Source organism: Podarcis melisellensis, assembly GCF_964234715.1.
Source record: "Podarcis melisellensis genome assembly, chromosome: 10".
Lineage (NCBI taxonomy): Eukaryota > Metazoa > Chordata > Lepidosauria > Squamata > Lacertidae > Podarcis > Podarcis melisellensis.
This window is the reverse complement of record NC_138542.1, coordinates 29,953,047-29,971,414: the sequence shown is the minus strand read 5'-3', so window position 1 is coordinate 29,971,414 and position 18,368 is coordinate 29,953,047. Positions and strand designations below refer to the sequence as shown.

The following is an 18,368-nucleotide window of genomic DNA, read 5'->3' as shown; positions in this document are numbered from 1 at the left end:
ATTGGGAGCCATCTAATCCCCAAGAGTTTCTTCTCCTGCTTTCATGCTGGTGCAGCAAGAGCCCAACCAGACAATGCCAGCAGGAAATCCATGGTTATCACCTTTATTTATATATGTATAACTGTATGTGTGTGAATATATATACACAGAATCATGAAGAAAACAAATGTCACACAAACCCAGCAATGTGTTTCTAAATGTAATAGAGGTTAGTCATTACATGCCAGCCAACTGCAGATTTTATTCAATTAAACTAGTACTAGGACACCCTAGTCCTCTTGCTTCCGATTACCATAGTCTAGTCTCCAACAGTGGCATTGTTTTCCAGTGTGCAAGGGACTAAAACAAAGATCCAAGCACCAACCGTATGGGTAGCTGTCAAAGTTGACTCAAATTTCTGCAGAACATATTTATGGACAGTAATTATTGTAACACAAAATGGTTATTGCTAAAATCAAAACAGAATCACTTTTAGTGCTCCAGAGCCATTCCACAAGCTAACCTCAGAGCAGAAGAACTATAATTAAAGAATTAACTTAAAAATTATATATGAATATTTACCTTGATAATATTTTGAAGAACTCTCTCATTTACAACAGCTTTGTGACAAGCTGTCTTTTGGTACAGGTCTACCACAACTTCTAAAGACCTCTCAGCAAATGGTACATAATTCAATGCTACCCACTCTGCCTAGAAAAGTAAGATTGGGGCATCAGTGCATGTAGAGAAACAAGACCATCTGAAAAAAACACCAAATCCTGCAATGGACTTATTTTGATGCCATGCAAAAAAATTTGAAAATTCCACAAGGAAAATTATTTGATCCATGAAAAACTTACAAAAAGAAATCTTCCAAGCCCTCACACATACAGAATTGAGAATAGGGGTGCACAATTGAAATTTAAAAGTAAATTTTAAGCAAGTGAAATGTTGCAATTTATGCAGCAAGAAGACCAAGCACAATCTTTAAAGAATTTGAACTCACCGGTGCAAACAGTTGTATCTATTGTGATTCCATTGTGTTGCATGATAAACAGAATAAGGGAAAATTAATACACATACACACAGTATCTATTAAAATTCTGATGACTCATTCTTCTGTTGAGTATGATTAGTATTGTAAATGCATTCAAAGCAATGGTATCACAAAACAGAAGAATGAAAAGAGAGCCTAACAGGAAAATTTAGAATGCAAAACTGAGTGCAGGTTGATTAAAGCAACTTTGTTAGGCTAATAGAGATCTATTTTGCTAGTTTTCACTACAAATGTATAGTTTTCTTTTCTAATAGAATGCAGTCTCAAAATGGAAAGGTAACAAGAAAAAAAGGAAAGAACTTGAAATGAAAAACCAGCAAACATTTATTAAATTAGTTGATAACACAAATGTCCAAATGCAGGAAAATGATGGCATTTAAATAACTCATGCAAAGCTGATCATATCTGGAAGCCAGTGACCTCAAAAACAGACTGCTAAAATTCAACACACCTCACCTGATTGTATTTTGCATTTGCAATGTGCTTTGTTTCTAGCTGTCCATATTGCGGTGGTTTACAGGAAAATTCAACAAATGCCAGCAACTGATCAAAGATAGCAGGATACATTATTTGCATGCTTTCTGAACCCACACATATGGCCTATAAGAAGCAAAACGAAAGCATTAATATTTCTAGAAACATAAAGCACTCAATATTGCAACTCAGGGCCATTCGATAAAGCTCCGTTTAAAAAGATTCAGGGCAGATAAAAGAAATTACCTCCCTCACAAAGCACCTGGCTGAACTATGGAATTCGCTATCACAAGATGTAGTTAGAATGACAAACTTGGATGGCTTTAAAAGAATCAGATTCATGGAGAAGTGTCTCAATGGCTGATAGTCAGAATTGCTATGTCCTACCCTCCACCGTCGGAGACAGTATTTCTCTGAATACCGATTCCTGGGACTCACAAGTGGGGAGAGTTCTGCTGCACTTAGGTCCTGTTTGCGAGCTTCCCAGAGGCATCTGGTTGTCTACTGGGAGAATAGGATGCTAGGCTAGATGGTGGGACTTTGGTCTGATCCAGCAGACCTCTTCTTATACAGTGGTACCTCAGGTTAAGTACTTAATTCGTTCCTGAAACTGTTCTTAACCTGAAGCACCACTTTAGCTAATGGGGCCTACTGCTGCTGCGCCGCTGGAGCACAATTTCTGTTCTCACCTTGAAGCAAAGTTCTTAACCTGAAGCACTATTTCTGGGTTAGCGGACTCTGTAACCTGAAGCGTATGTAACCCGAGGTACCACTGTATTCTTATCAACACTACAGTGGTACCTTGGGTTAAGAACTTAATTCGTTCTGGAGGTCTGTTCTTAACCTGAAACTGCTCTTAATATGAAGCACCACTTTAGCTAATGGGGCCTCCCGCTGCTGTTGCACCGCCACTGCACAATTTCTGTTCTCATCCTGAAGCAAAGTTCTTAACCCAAGGTACTATTTCTGGGTTAGCGGAGTCTGTAACCTGAAGCGTATGTAACCTGAAGCATATGTAACCTGAGGTACCACTGTATATGGCATAAGCACACAAACAAGAGGGTTCTGGCCATATATTGTATGGAATGATAGAAATGGAAGGGACCTTAAAGGCCATCAAGCCCAACCTCTGTTTGTTGCGACGATGATTAAGTTTGATTTTGGTTACGAAGTATCTCTCTTCCCGGCCACAACACACATACACACTGTCAACAATTTGAAAGCATGTGTTACAAGAATCTGAGACGCTGTGGGCATTTAGTTTCTGAAGCATGAAGAAAGGGTCAACAAACTACTAACTAGCACACACAAAACATACATTGGATGCATTCCAGTCTGTGGAACTGTGACAACAGCGTTCAGAAGGGGTGTTCTGTAATATTATAACAGAAAATATGTATCAATTGCTGGGGTTAACTTGGTAACTGCTCTGCCAGGGTGGATTTGATTTAAATCACGAGTCAGTAAGACTTGATGTAAATCACTAGTCAGTAAGACTTGATTTAAATCATGTTTTTTGCAGAAAGACTCATTCTTGTCGGTATAATCTTAATATCTACAACCAGATGAAGGTTTCATTTTTGGAATAATAAATTTTCAGAGTAGTTTTTACAGTTATATCAAAAATAACTGATTTGGTTATACTATTAGAAATACATAGACAGATAATTATGAAATTATTGTGAGGTTCAATAAGTTAACTGTTTATATTTGGACAGCTTTTCTGCTGTACTTTATTGGAAGGAGAAAAATAATGATTTCCTTAATAAAAATTTAAACAATTTATTTAACTAAAACAATAACATTATAGCATATGTATCCATGTTTGCTTACTGATATGGTTAAACGGTTTGGTTTTGTGTTTTTTTTAAATTAGATTGAGTTTTGGAACACATGAAAAGCTTAAAACAAATCTTATTTCCTAATGAATAGCCTTTGGACTATAATGTAACTTAAACAGAAAACTATCCTTAGAAATATTTTTCCTCCCAAGGTATTTTATTTTAAAAATCTGATTTAAATAAAAAAAAATCCGATTTAAATTTTTAAAAATCCATTTTTTTATTATTACTTTTTAAAAAAATCGTTATTATCCACCCTGTGCTCTGCATTTATTCCACAATAGAACATTTAAAAATAAGATAAAATAAGAACTCTCAGTACAATCTTATCCTTAAATTACACTAAACAGATGGGAGCTCAACTAAAATTCCACTCTGCGTAAAATACAGTCTTATATAATGTTATGGTTGTGATGGTGGTACACAATGCCAGTGCATGTGACAAAAAGAAGTGGATTTCAGGGTGTTGCAGGTGCAGAGCAGAGCTTAGTCTGAATCCTATGCTTTGTTAGATCTTCACTGTCCTTGACAATGGCATAACATGATGTCATCAAAAGAAGTGGATTAAATTCACAGACACTCCAACGTCTCCCTTTTCCACAGGTTAGACACCAATTCAATACTTATAAAGTATGTTTCTCACAGTGTTATGTAGTCCACAAGTAAGACTTATAGTAGTGTGTAACCAGTGGGAAATAAACAATTCCTATGAGGGTTTGCCATCTTTTTTCACCCTGGGCGTCTCAAAATGTTCACATTGCACAGCAACATAACTGGTTCAGCAGTGATGGAAACTTGCTTCTCTTGTTTCTCAGTGCACTGCTTTCTCCTCAATATTACCAACCAGCTCATGATATTCATTAAAGGTAATAGTAAAGGGACCCCTGACCATTAGGTCCAGTCGTGGCCAACTCTGGGGTTGCAGTGCTCATCTTACTTTATTGGCCGAGGGAGCCGACGTACAGCTTCTGGGTCATGTGGCCAGCATGACTAAGCCGCTTCTGGTGAACCAGAGCAGCGCAAGGAAACGCCGTTTACCTTTCCGCCGGCGTGGTACCTATTTATCTACTTGCACTTTGACGTACTTTCGAACTGCTAGGTTGGCAGGAGCAGGGACTGAGCAATGGGAGCTCACTCCGTCATGGGGATTCGAACCACCAGCCTTCTGATCGGCAAGTCCTAGGCTCTGTGGTTTAACCCACAGTGCCACCTGCGTCCCCCCATGATATTTATTACTGTGAGCTTATTCCTATAAGTAGGCATTTTTCTTTGTCTCTGTGTCCTCTATGTTTATTACTTGAAATAACTTTCCAACCCCCTCACACCGCAATGCAAACATAAATATGATGTGTTCTATGCACATTGAGTGGAATAAGTGGCACCACAGTGAGGCTACAGAATGGTTGCTGCATTTAGCATGATACTCCTTCCTTCTTCATATGAGTATGGCTAATTCTTTATCAAAAGGCTGCTGGTGGCTCTGTCTTGACTTCCAAGGGATCCTCTGTGTAAAGGGAGCCTTAAAGCCTACGGCTGAAAGTATCAGCTGCTGATTCTTAACCCATAAGCCACCTGTGCCTCTCACATAATCAACTTTGGCATTTTCTTTACAATATCATACACAATTATTCTTGGTTCACTGCAATTCTGTATGAACGTCTGATTCAACAACTTTATGAAGATGACCTAACTGCAAATGTAATCTGCCGAAGTCACGTTTGAACAGGAAGAAACCTGCAGCAAGCAGAAAAGACAGGCCTGGAAGAAGCTCTCAAGGAGCAAAAGTACCTTATAAAACTATTACCATTGCCAATTATATCTACCAATATTTAACCATTCACATTATAGATGGCAATATGAAGTTGCGTGTCTGCCTTTCAGAAAGAATTTAAAAACTACATTATTACCTTTTGTAAGACATCTAAAGCTGTTAGAACCGCTTCTTGCAAACTTGTTAGAACTGCCTCCGTGTATGATGGCAGGATGAAAGGGGATGCATCTGAACTGATTGGAACAGAAACTGCACCATGTAGAATAACACCCAATTTTTGGAGATCGTCCATACTGAAACCTGTTTTGATGTGCTGGTAAAGGGCTGGGAATATCTGTATTAAAGCTGTTAGAAAAGGCTGGCTGGGGATAAAAGTCATTTTATCGCAAGAAACTGGAGGCTTTGTGCTTTCTGAGCCAATCCTAAACCAGCTGTTCCAGGCAGCCCACCAAAGATTCAAGTCTTCAATTTCATCTGTTATTACAGGAGGTTCCGCAACATTATACCTTCCAATCCTTTCTCCTATAGAATCAGTTCTCATAAAAGATCTTCCAAGGCCAGTGGCAGTCACTGTTCCTATGAGGACAGGCACAGGCATATTAATAGCAGGTGGTGTGTCAGGTTTTTCAGTTTCTCTAACAGGGGACACAATTTGTAAGATTTCCTGAAAGCTTTTCAAAGCAGCCAGAGAAACTTCGTTGTTTTTGCTGAGTGCAGCTGACTGGATGTGATCAAGGAGGACATCCCAAGCTTGAGAAAAATCTCCTGTTGGGGAAAAAGAAATTTCAGAAAGTGGTCCATTTCATTATCATGCCCCCCCCCCCTTCTCCTTTTTAAAAGTGACTTTTAGTAAGTGGCATAATTATGATGATACATCGTAAGAAAAATGCTCAGCAGGAGAAATCAGAGGATAGGTGTGCTATATAACCAAGAACACACTGTTACAAGGCAGCATTTATGATCTGTGGTTACAGAATATGCAGTATATTATTTGCACTTACTGCTTTTCTTTTTTTTTTTTTACAAAATGTAACTCAAAGTGACTTACAAAAATAGCACATTCGAAAAAACTAAAGCAGAGTAAAAGCTAAAAATGCTTTCGTATTTATAAAAAGGCAGGACTAGCGTACCTCACCCTCTGGAGGAGGCCAGATAAGGCAGCAGAGGGTGTGTTGTGACCTGTTCTGAGATTATTTTATGATGTATGGTGGGATACAAATCTTAATACATAAAATAAATCAACCTATAACTGTGGGATCTTCCCCATCCCAAGTAAAAAATATTCACTGGCCATAAACATGCAAAGAAGACATTATACCTAAGGACTGTAGCAGGTATCTCCTTGTGTTAAATATTCTAGCTACTCCAGCCAACGTTAACACCCATGTTTCAGCCCACTGTTTCTCTGCTGTATCTCTTGAATGGTGAATGAGGATATTGCCACCACCAGACTCAATCTTCTCTTTATCAGCCGTTGTAGACGACTCCCTCACTCGATCCAGCAAATGAAACAGAACCTATAAAACAAAGCATTCCAGAACTTAATAGTCTAGCCGTGTCTTGCAAGTGAAGCTTACAAAATAATAAACAAAAATGTGGGCAAGTTATTTTCTTCCTCAGGCGAAGTATGTGAAAGATTCCAGTTTACTTAACTTTACCAACACCAACATTTTAAGCCTATTGATGCTTGCTCAGAAGTATTAGTACATTTCAACACCATGTTCACCTGGAAGTTCACAACCACACTTAAAATAGTCTGCACTGACAAGCACTCCACTATGTTTTCTCAAAAAGTATTTGCTGCAACATGCCTGACACTGACTGCAATGGGAGTTCATAAAGGTGTGTTCCAATAATATCAGTGACTTTGTAGAAAATGTGGAAGCACATTTTCAAAAACTGCACAGCTTCCATCTTAGCTAAGATGCACATGAAGCAGAATGTCATGAATGTTGAGATAAGAGAGACAGAAAGGAAAAATAGATTATGCACGAGAAGGAAGTTGTGCATCTATAAGGCAAATTATTAAGAAGCCCATGTTGCAGTTTAAAGTAGGTTATATGTCTGGAAAGGCTAAAGCCCACTGAATTACTTGGCAAAAGCTGGCAGAGAGTCAAACAAACGGATTGGGCACTAAGGACCAATAGAGAATAGGGTGATTTCCTCTTGCAGTAAATTATACATTGTAGCCAAGATAATCGGAACTGAAAAACAAGAATACCAAACACACGTAAATACAACTAGGATAAGACACAGTTGTGATATTAGTGTTTTAAGATGCATGGTTTTCGTATTGTACCTTCCAAATAACTGTGTGCCACGTTGAGTGCTGAAGTAAAGTTCCATGAGCACCAATTGTAGAGAATAAGGTCTGCCCAGCACTCTTTCTCACGGCAGGCCGTGGATCTACACAGAGCTCCCCTAGTTTGGCATACAGACATAGCCAAAGGCAGTCAAAGGGTGGCGCTGGGTGAAAAGGACGGTTCAGTGCTATTCCTTTTTCTTCTGCTTGCTTCTGTAGCAATGCTTCCTCTTTGTTCAGATCTTTTTCAATAATTTCACCTCTTTGGAAGAAATAGTCTGAAATGTTCCACTGCAAAAACAAAGAATGCATCTTCATAAATTATATTTACAGAACACAGAGAAGGGTGGTAGCCATCCTGTTGAACTAATTACCCTAAAAATTGTGCCAAGCTCCATGCTAGTACTAGTTTTGCTGGCTAGTTTTCACATTTTTATGCAGGAAGGTTTTGAGAAGTGTGGCTGGAGTGCTAAGTTGAGTTCCCTTTTACGTGGGTTTTTATGGTAGCTGGTTTTAAATACTACTATAAAGAGCGAGGTTGTCTTAATTCTTTGATGCTGCTTTAGGTTTCATTTTTAAAAAATAAAGGAACAAGTGTAAATGAATGAATGAATGAATCCAGCAGCAAGGGGTTACATCTAAGAACATATTCTGGTTGACTGGTGAATTATAATCCTGAACAAGCAATAAATAAAAGACCAGGCTACAATTTCAATCCTGCTGCACACTTAACGATAAACCATGTTTTATATAGGACAAAATAATACTCAAAGTATGTCATGCTGGTGCTCCTCTTACTCATTTCTGGCAAGAAGGTCTTAGAACAGTTGTGCTCATTATTAATTTATACAGGACAGAACCTGTTACTTGAAATACTTTAGTTTTCCAAAGAAAGACTCATCTTTCATCTCAATGGACTCAGATTTTCCTACCGGGTGCCTGATTCTAACTAATAAGCACAACCCAGAGAAAGCAGAACTGGCTTAAATTACACCAAAAATCAATGGAACTTGACACTTAACTCTCCCTTGAAAGCTGTGTCCAATCAGTTCAAAAAATCTCAACAACACCATAGAATATGTTTTCTGGAACTTGTACACCAACTCCTTCTATTTTGTATCAATGAATCAGGAATTGTATTTCTCAATATCTGAAACATAAAAAGCTGGGAGCTGCCATTTGTTAAGGAGTTGTATCTCTGTCGGGGTAAACTACAATTCCCAGGATTCTTTTTTTTGGGGGGGGGGGAAATGCACTTTAAATGTATGGTGTGTGTATGCAGTCCAAGTCTTACAGAGAAGTCCTTTGCACATTTAATTAAAAGTCAATCTCTCTGTTAAATTAGGCGAAATAATGCTAAACATTAGAAAGTAAAGGTCACAGCTAGGGATTAAACTAAACACTCACCAAGAGACCAATTGATGTTAAGCTAATGTTGAGTTCTTGATTGTGAAGCCCAAAGCTTCCAGCAACATCTACAACAATTTGTAGGCAAGTACATGGCATCGTTGGCAAGAAGTCAGTCACAACCAACTGTAGGCACTGGAAGGCAGTCCTTATTAGAGACTCTCTATTAACAAAGCAAAACAAAAATTTCTAGGTTTATCAAATGGTCATAAAATATCATACTACCAAACAGATGATTGCCCAATTGATACATTCAACTAGATACGTGGTAGCTCTGCATCAGTCAAACTCTTCGTGCTTAGCTGCTTACTATACAGACCTGTCCATTTTTAACATGCTCAAGTAAGCCAATCCCCTCCACCAAATTATGGGATGTGGGTGGCACTGTGGTCTTGGGTTTGCAGATCGGAAAGTCAACAGTTCGAATCCCCATGACGGGCTGAGCTCCTGTTGCTCTCTCCCAGCTTCTGCCAACCTAGCAGTTCGAAAGCACACCAGTGCAAGTAGATAAATAAATACTGCTGCGGTGGGAAGGTAAACGACATTTCTGTGTGCACTGGCTTCCATCATGGTGTTCCGTTGTTCCAGAAGTGGTTTAATCATGCTAGCCACATGACCGGAAAGCTGTCTGTGGACAAGCGCCGGCTCACTCGGCTTGAAGCAACATGAGCGCCGCACTGGATAGTCGTCTTTTATTGGACTTAACGGTCCAGGGGTCCTTTACCTTTTACCACCAAGTTGTATGGAATTGGCAAGTCTACACATTAATGGCTTGTCACATGTAATACCACCATTCTCTTCGACTTTCATATGACCATCATGTAATGTCTTGTATGTGTGGCATAGGTCATTCACTTTACAGAAGCAAGAACAAACCGCAATGCACTAAATACATTTAAGGTTTATATTTGAGAGTATTAGCTAAAAGGTTATAAAGTTTGGGTGAAAATAAGCAGCTTTTCTTTTCATATAAACACTAGGTGCAAAAAGATGAAGCTTAGAGGACATCAGAATATTTAATTTTTTTAGCTATGTGCTAGAGCCACAAAAAACTTGTTACCCTAGGAATGAGGTTACTATATTTTGCACAATAATTTGGTGCAATATTTTTTTTAAAAAATGAGACTATGGAGCGACACCACAAAGTGACCTAAAAAACGGAAGCAGCAATAAAGATTAGCAATAGTAAATGTTTGCATCTTGGCTTCAAGAAACTCACCCCTGATCACTTCTGATTGCTCCCATGACTCCAAGTACTAAGGGCCACCCAGGCCCTAGACTGTCACCCTGGCTTTGCAAAATCTGTAGCACACATTCCAGTTGCTTGAGCCTAATATCAGGGTGATTGATGTTTGACAGTTCTTTCAGTGGATTTAGAAGCAGCAACTGAAGTCTCTAGAAATAAAAGGGAAGCAGAGACTGAACTTTAGTTACTAAAGCATCTTGAAGCTAAACAGCATCATACTCAGAAGTGACAAGCTCAGTGGGGAGGCAGGGACCTACTGGACACCAGTGGCAGCTGCGGAGGGTCAAAAAGCGAAACACTGAAATTCTACATCAGGTGGTCTCCAGCCTAAATCCAGCCTAGGTAGTACTGCCAGCTGCCTCAACTCAAAAGATCCTGGCCAGCAGCTACTTTTCTTGCATATCATCGCTAGAAGTGTAGCTGCAGCCAGATATATGCCAAAAGGGTTAGAAGAGAGGAGAAAAGAGTGGGAAAATATAATTGCCTAGTAGCCACCAGCTGTCTGTTGTGTCTCCTGCTGCTTACTCATATACAGTGAAAAGTCCACACAAGATGCCTGGGTTATTGCCTCATCGTTGCTCGACCTGATTCGCCTAATACCCCACAACCTCCATTCTGCAATAAAGCCTCCTGTTTATTGTAGTGCTGAATCTTGTAAAAAATAGTGAGCGGAACAAAGAAACAGAAACAGAAGCAACCCTACAACCTCCAGGTTGGGATACTGTTCTGTTATCTACCTAGCTAGGTATGAAGCTACTGTAACAAAATACTGGGGTTCCAGTTCTACACTGACTAACTTAGGAGTAAGCCCCTTAGGTCTGAATCAGCACACATAGAACAGCACTGCTATTTAGCCCAACAAGCAGCCACTTCTACTGGCTGGAAGATCAGCCTTGACTCCTACAAGTCAGCTATGTAGGATGGGAAATTCCAGAAGCACAGACATTCCAGCTATATATTCATTACGTAGCTAACAATGCACAGAACTGTGGAAAATAACTTCTGATTCTTATTGACAATTAATATAAATTACACGACGACTGCTTGCTATGGAGCATAATTTCCAGAATATTTTTTTATTTCCTGGAGTGTTATTTTACCTGGTTTTGAGAAAGTGAAGGATCATGGTTAAATGTCAGCCCAGCCTTGATGAGAGACGTTAAAGCTTCTGCTCCCCATTCCCTCATCCGTGAGTTTGGATGTTGGCAAACCTAAATATACAATATAGCTTTCTTTATTCAAGCCAGAATGCACATTAATAAACATTCAACATTAATAATAGGTTTTCAATCTATGCATTCTTTTAAAATACTGATAACCATAAGCTCATCTGGTACATATATACAACAATTGCTGTGTTATTATATTAATAGTAATTTCTGCGGCCCTTTCAGCATGCATGGTGCTTTGTCATTCTTATCTCATGTGGCTTCTGAAAATAGGAAATACAAGATACATATTTCTTATTTGACTAATAATTAATTCTAGGTTTAGATGTTTTGTATCTTAATAAATTCTCTATCCAATTCCAATGATATATGTGATTGCAGATTTACCAACTGTGCAAGCTGGCCCTAAGCTACAAATGAGTCATTCTACGTATATCAAAATCTCTCTTTGCAGCTCAATCTTTTTCCTTATGAGGTTTTACAATATGATCTATTACCATCAAACAGCAAAATGAAAGGATTCACTCATTAGCACAAAGTCAAACAGTAAATAAGGAAGACAAACTTGCAAGAAAAACTTACCTTCTGCATAAAAAGAGAGAGGAAGCAGTAGGGAAGAAGTAAAAAAATATGAAACCAAGACAGCGAGCAATAATCTTTAATATATCATCACTGAGCTTTACACCATAAACAGTTTTAATACAGAGATAGAGTGTTTCCAAAGTGTGTCCTGTGTGCTTAGAATGGTTCTGTAATATTGTAAAATAGATGTTGAGAACTGATCTATTTCTCCAAGGGGAAAAAGCCTTATTGTTTGTCAAGCCTCTAAAACAAAACCACTTTTATGATGCCTATCAATCCTAAAAATGTGAAAAAGTTCATTTGCTAATCCTGTGTGAAAAAGAGATATACACTGCATGTTAAAAAGAGCTACTGCAGAAATTTCCCCAAATCCATACATACATTTCCCTCCTTGCTACAGAGCCACGGCTGGGTGGCGGCGGGGTGTGTGTGTGTCCCAGGAATGTGGGACTCCATGTCTCTTTATCTGGTCACCTGGGCTCTCCCCTAGGCCATGCATTCACCCCAGGCCACATCTCTCCCTGGTTCTATTTCCACGCCCTCCTTCTGCTTGACTGACTGCTATGAAAATAAATCTTGCTTGCCTGGATAGCAGCAGGAGTGTAGGTGTATGTGGGTGTACACACACACTCTACATCTGACTTCTGTGGGCCTGGAATGTAGTCTAGTGTATAAAGGTAAGAGTCACATCCTGTGCTCCACCCACTTTTGCCTCTGGCCCCGCCCTCCATTCACAGAGTTAAACCTCGGTTGTCGAATGTAATCCATTCTGGAAGACTGTTCGACGTCCGAAATGTCCGACAACTGAGAATTCAAAGGGTGGTCGACAAAGTCAATGGAGGAAAAAGGGGGGGCTGTAAGCTGTTTGGCTTCCAAAAAACATTTGAAAACAAGAGCATTTACTTCCAGGTTTTTGGCATTCAGGAGCCAAAACATTCAAAAACGGAGCCGTTCGGGAACCGAGGTTTCACTGTATGTGGTTCTCCAGAACAGCCCCCATGTGAGAATGCAGTCCTTGGGCTGAAAAACCCCATCGTGAAGAATCGGCACCTGTCAGATCATCTTGGATTTATATTTTTTCCAACCATTAGAATATAAAACCTAACATTCTATAAAACACCCTTATTACTTATCAAGGAAAAGGAAAGTTCCACAAATAAACTTAAAAGAAAGGGTGTTGGTCAGTCCTATAGAACAGGGATGTCCAACAGGTCGATTGCGATCTACTGGTAGATCCCTGCGAGGTTTTGGTAGATCGCAGTTGATCTCTGGCTCCTTTTCCTTAGTGTCACTAAAACTGACTCCAGCCCTGCCCCGCCCTCCATTGTTATTTGATCTCTGGAAGGGAAGATGGAGCTTTCTTAATCCATAGTGATCTTTTTATGAGTGACTTGACCCCTTTGTCCCAATAAAGTTTTTTAACCCCCTCAAAACTGGTTTTTCCCTTCCCTAAGAAAAGCTCAACAACTTTGAGCTGAACTCCCCAGAGAACTGCCAGTTTTTAATTCTGAAAGTAGATCGCAGTCTCTTGAGAGTTGGGCACCCCTGCTATGGAATTTAAATCCAAAACTGCATTTTCCAGTAGGATCCAGTTTGAAATTAAGATATGAGAATTTTGTGAGTTTTTTCATTCAATTCAGTATAAATGGTAGTACAAGTCCTTCCATTTTAGCCAGTGAAACTCATTGTGTTTCTATTTTATATATACATTTGTTAACTATAACCAAACTTTTACTGACAACTTAAAAAGACAACATTTTACACAGACTGCAAATGTCTATGCGTTTTTCTGTTAAGGTAATCCTGGCATTTTAGCCAGCCATGTAATAACTAGAACAGACAACCACTTTATCCTAATCGTATAAAGAGCAATATTCCTATGTATCATCAGGATGCTTCCTTCACTAATTTGCAATTATGAAACAGCTTCTGACAAGTGATTCCCATAAGTGTTTCTATAGGATGGGATTACACATATGTGCACTTAAATCCATATATGACAAACCATTCATAAGCAGTTAAGTAAGACTAATATTTGACTTATGAACAGACATGTGCATAATTTCTTCCCAGGTGATGACTATACTAGCACAAGTGACTTATTTGAAATAACTATGGTATGCATGAGAACATTGCAACTATCATGTGGATCCTTTCCAACCTAATCACCATCCTACCAGGAGGCAAAGTACTCAGGCACACACACAGCCTTGTACCAAAAGTCCTTAGACAGCTCAATATTAGATATATCAGAGGAAGTAAACAATAAAGAGTCCTCTTTGATAGAGGTAAATGAATTCCACCCCCCTGCTTCCAAGCTTCCAGCATTCTTTGCATGCACATTCTCTTTACAGTAAATGATATCATGGGAAACTCCTAAGCCTGGAACTACAATGGAACAGAATTAGTTACCAGGAAGAGTAGCTCCAGTCTCTACTGACGTCAAAGATACAATAAGAGGTGCCTTTTCATCTGAGATTATTAAAATCAGTTTGACAGCACCATCCCACTTACCTAGAATTAAGTCCAACTGAACACACTGGTACTACATCTGAGTAAACATACACAGGATTGCACTGTAAGTATTATGTTCCTCTGTCTACATTTTGTAATATTTTCTTAGATACTACACCTTTATTTCTGCCTTTGCAGATGTATGCCTTTAAGTATGATATGTCAACTTGCCTGGGCTCTGCTTTTCAACATCATCAAAACAGCTTGATTTAATAAGAAGCTATAGAACCCACACTTAAATAGTGTTGAGGGGAAAACAATGCAAATTCTATAAGAAACAAAAAATAATCTAGAAACAGAATAGAAAATAAGATGAAATTAAAAACCAATGTATTGGCTTTAAAAAAAACACCTTATGTTTTTAAGTTTTAATACCACAGAGGAAAAATATAAAGGTTCACCTAAAGGTTATAAAAATATTGTTTACCTCTAGGAGATGGCCAGTCAGTGGTCTCCATAAAATTTCAATCCTATGCATGTTAACTAGTCCTGTTTCGAGCAACTTAGCAACAGCAAACAGTGATGGCTCCTAAGCATAAACAGAATTCAAAACAGTCACTTGACTTAACAACCTATTGCATTGTATTTTTCCATTTAAAGTATTTATAGTCTGCATTTCTACTTCTTTAAAACAGCTCATTTTCTGAGTTAGTTCCTAATGCTAATCTTTCTATTTGCTGGTTCAGCACATTTTAATATTTAAACTTTAAATAAACAATTGCATTAGTGTACCTTCCTGTGAAGCTCACATATCATGTTGTTATAATGCCCTAAATTCAGTAGTAGAATCATTAGCACAATTCATTCTATATGATGCTGACTTAACAAATAATATATTGCACTGCAAGAAATTTAAAAACCAAAGCTAGGAGTTAGTTAATTTATAAAGCATGTCTGAAAAGCAGAATAAAATATACCATACCTTATTATTTCCATAGGCCATGTCCATCGCTTCCAGCGACAAGGAGCAAAGTGCATTTATTAAATGATGTAATGAAACATCATCTAGGTACCTGTGGGAAGGATGAATTATTAAAACTATTGCCAAAAGGGATTAGAAACAAACATTGTGATCTAAAAGTCAGTTCTCTTACTGTGAGCTTTCAAATAGCCTGGAAAGTATGTTGGAGATAACTGGTAAGTCAGTCATAACAGCTGTAGTTAGAACCTGAAAGGATACAATTAAATTATGTAAGCAAATGCATAACATAAAAATACAATGTGATTTATTCTGCTACACAGTAAAGAAATTCTTACGGTGCTGGGTCCTTCCACAGCTCTTCCAGGCTTCAAAGCACCTCCAACGCCAGGCTTTAAACCAAGAATCCATACAAGATGCTGAAATGAAAAACACATTTTTAAACTTAAGTGCTTGCATAAAGGTCCACGTTAAACATTAAACAAGAGTTTAAAACAATCTATGGTTTTATGTGAATGAACAGAATGTGCCGCACACTTCACTACATTTCTGTAGTGCTTCTCTTTTGCATTTTGCCGTGCTGCACATGAAACAAGCCAAAGTTTGACTTGTTGTATTGTCCAAACTCAGGCTTGTGCTTTGTTTGAAAAGAAACAAACCACAATTCCAGGCCTGGGAACGTAAGAGGAGCATGCACCAACACACTTCTCATTTACATTAAACATTTTTTTTTGTTTTAAACTATGGGTTAGTGTGACATTCAAACTAGGCCATAAAAAATACTTTTCAAGGTTTGCACTTCTGTGACCAAGGACAGATCCACATCATACATTTCAAGCATATCCTATACACATTTAAAGCACATTACTTCCCCCAAGGAATCCTGAGGGATAAAGTTTGTTAAAGGTGCTGGCAATTGTAGCTCTGTGAGGATTAGAGTACAGTTCTCAAGATTCTTTGGAGGAAGTCTTGTGCTTTAAATGTCTGATGTGGATCTGCCCAAAGTGTATTACATGCTAATATTCCAACTTTGAAATTCTACTTGAATCCTCCAGCTGTTCTGTGGATGATTTTTTTCCAGCTCAACTATGGTACTTGGCTACCTTCATTACAGTTGTGGGTACATTTCATTTAGTCACAGAAAGGTAAGGGAAGCAAAAAGCTCATTAGCTGCAGTGCTGACCATGTTCATGTAAAGCTACAAAAATCGCCATGCTTTAATTACAAAAGGTTTGAAAAACACAATTGTGTGGGGCTGACTTGCTTCATGGAAAGAGTTTCACTCAAAGAGAATATCTACCCAAGAAGTTAAAACAAAACGCAAGTCAAGAAAGGTAAATCAAGCATTAACCATTACTCACCTGGAGAGTAGCTAACACAAGTTGCCAGGATGTACCAAGGACAGCTCCATGACAATGAGCCAAGCTAAGTAATGTCCTCATGCACTGTATATTCTTAGAAGTAAGCTAGGAGAGCATTTAAACAGTTAGAATTTTTGAAGTAGAGAAAATAATAGCATTTGTGAAAAAAACGGTAATAGCAAACACAATGATGGAAACCCTGCAATCCGTTCTTTTATTTCCCCCCTCTGTCTAGACCCACATGTATGTGATGAATTTACATTGGAGTTAAATTACAGCAGCTAAATGACACTGGAAGAACCTAGCCATTTTAATTCATTCAAACCTCTTAATCCTTCTATTTCTATTTCAACATGCAAATCATTATGATAGCCAGTTTGTCCTGCTATTTTCTACTCGTCAAGTGAAAATGGGGCAGAAAAAGAAGATTCTCCTTTCCAACTGGAAACATGCAGTTCAGGATACAAAAGAATGTGTTGAAGTAAAACCTGCATATACTCAGTGAAATTCTTGGCTTTCTTTCTTTCTTTCTTTCTTTCTTTCTTTCTTTCTTTCTTTCTTTCATTTGCGGTTTTACTTCAAGTTTTAAAATTTACTAGACAGGTGATATTGTGAAACAGAAACAGCTATTGAAAAAAAAATGCACAGCTTTTCCTCAGCATGGTCCCATTGACTTCAATGGATGCAGAACTCCGGGTTATAAGCAAACATTTGCCACTCAATATACACAGAGAATGCAAATTGTACATTGCATTTGTTGCCCTGTTATTGTGAATTTTAGTACAAGGCTGGTCTTTTGAAAATTTGAGTCTGTCGAAAAGAACAATTATTCTGGCTGGTAGATTCATCTACATACACAGGATATCAAAGAAAAATATTGTTAACTTTAAGGAATTATTTCTAGAAATCTGAAACATCCTTCCAGTGCAGAAATCATGTTTATATTTGCAACTAGTAAATTAAAACAACCTCAATCTTAACCTAGCACCACCAATTCACTGTGTATCTCCTATAAGCTCATGCATGTTTTACTACATCTACCTGTATTATCCCATTAATAGTAAAACATGGTCTTTCAAGATTTTAGGAATGAAACAGCAATCTCCTTCTCAATTTGGTCATATTGAGAGTAGCAGCAGGGCTAAGTTTGACAGCTAAAACTTAAGGATAGTATGGAACTGCAGTTTCTTTTCTCCTTAACCATTGTTAGATATTCAAACCACTGAATTCACAATAACAAATGGAGGCATATGGAATGATAGCAAGAGGGGACACAAAACAAAACATGACAAAGGCAAGACTCATCCAAGAAAGAATCCGTGAACATTATAGCAATATAGAATGAACACCCACTGCACCAGCACTATAATAGAAAAGGTAAGGTTAAGATCCAAAGCAGCAGGATGGATTCTAATGTAAGGGAGCACAGGAACAGCAATCCAGCCATAATGAATGGGTATTCTTCAAGTTAGGACAAATTATTTTGCTACCAAAATACCGGTAAGCAAGGCAAGAGAAAGCAACAAGAGGCAAGTTACTTACCTCGGGAAACTCTTAAAAGGACTAATAGAGAGTAGCAGAAATTGTACACTGTAAAAGAGGCGGGAACGTACTCTATCCAGTCAGCTTAGAAAGGAAACCAAGGCTCCTAACCTAGCACTGGTTTCATAGAAGAAGTATATGTCTGATGGAAGAACAGGCAGGAAGGGGCCAGAACAATAATCTACAGTGACAATGAAAGTCCCA

General features: G+C 38.4%; 1 protein-coding gene across 3 annotated transcripts in view; it reads right to left on the bottom strand.

The window, feature by feature from the left end:
* Positions 1-18,368, bottom strand: part of MON2 (MON2 homolog, regulator of endosome-to-Golgi trafficking) — a 55,522-nt gene that overhangs the window by 9,456 nt on the left and 27,698 nt on the right. For 2 of the 3 annotated variants that reach the window (XM_081927976.1, XM_081927977.1), the window contains exons 16-29: positions 16,623-16,727; positions 15,600-15,680; positions 15,437-15,510; positions 15,265-15,355; positions 14,770-14,871; positions 11,178-11,288; positions 10,051-10,226; positions 8,832-8,994; positions 7,422-7,715; positions 6,441-6,639; positions 5,259-5,887; positions 1,493-1,636; positions 986-1,003; positions 562-690 (exon numbers count right to left, since the gene is read on the bottom strand). In XM_081927976.1, coding sequence (XP_081784102.1) covers positions 562-690; positions 986-1,003; positions 1,493-1,636; positions 5,259-5,887; positions 6,441-6,639; positions 7,422-7,715; positions 8,832-8,994; positions 10,051-10,226; positions 11,178-11,288; positions 14,770-14,871; positions 15,265-15,355; positions 15,437-15,510; positions 15,600-15,680; positions 16,623-16,727 — 2,316 coding nt within the window. The remainder of the gene's footprint in view (positions 1-561; positions 691-985; positions 1,004-1,492; positions 1,637-5,258; positions 5,888-6,440; positions 6,640-7,421; positions 7,716-8,831; positions 8,995-10,050; positions 10,227-11,177; positions 11,289-14,769; positions 14,872-15,264; positions 15,356-15,436; positions 15,511-15,599; positions 15,681-16,622; positions 16,728-18,368) is intronic. The other variant, XM_081927978.1, reaches the window with a different exon arrangement.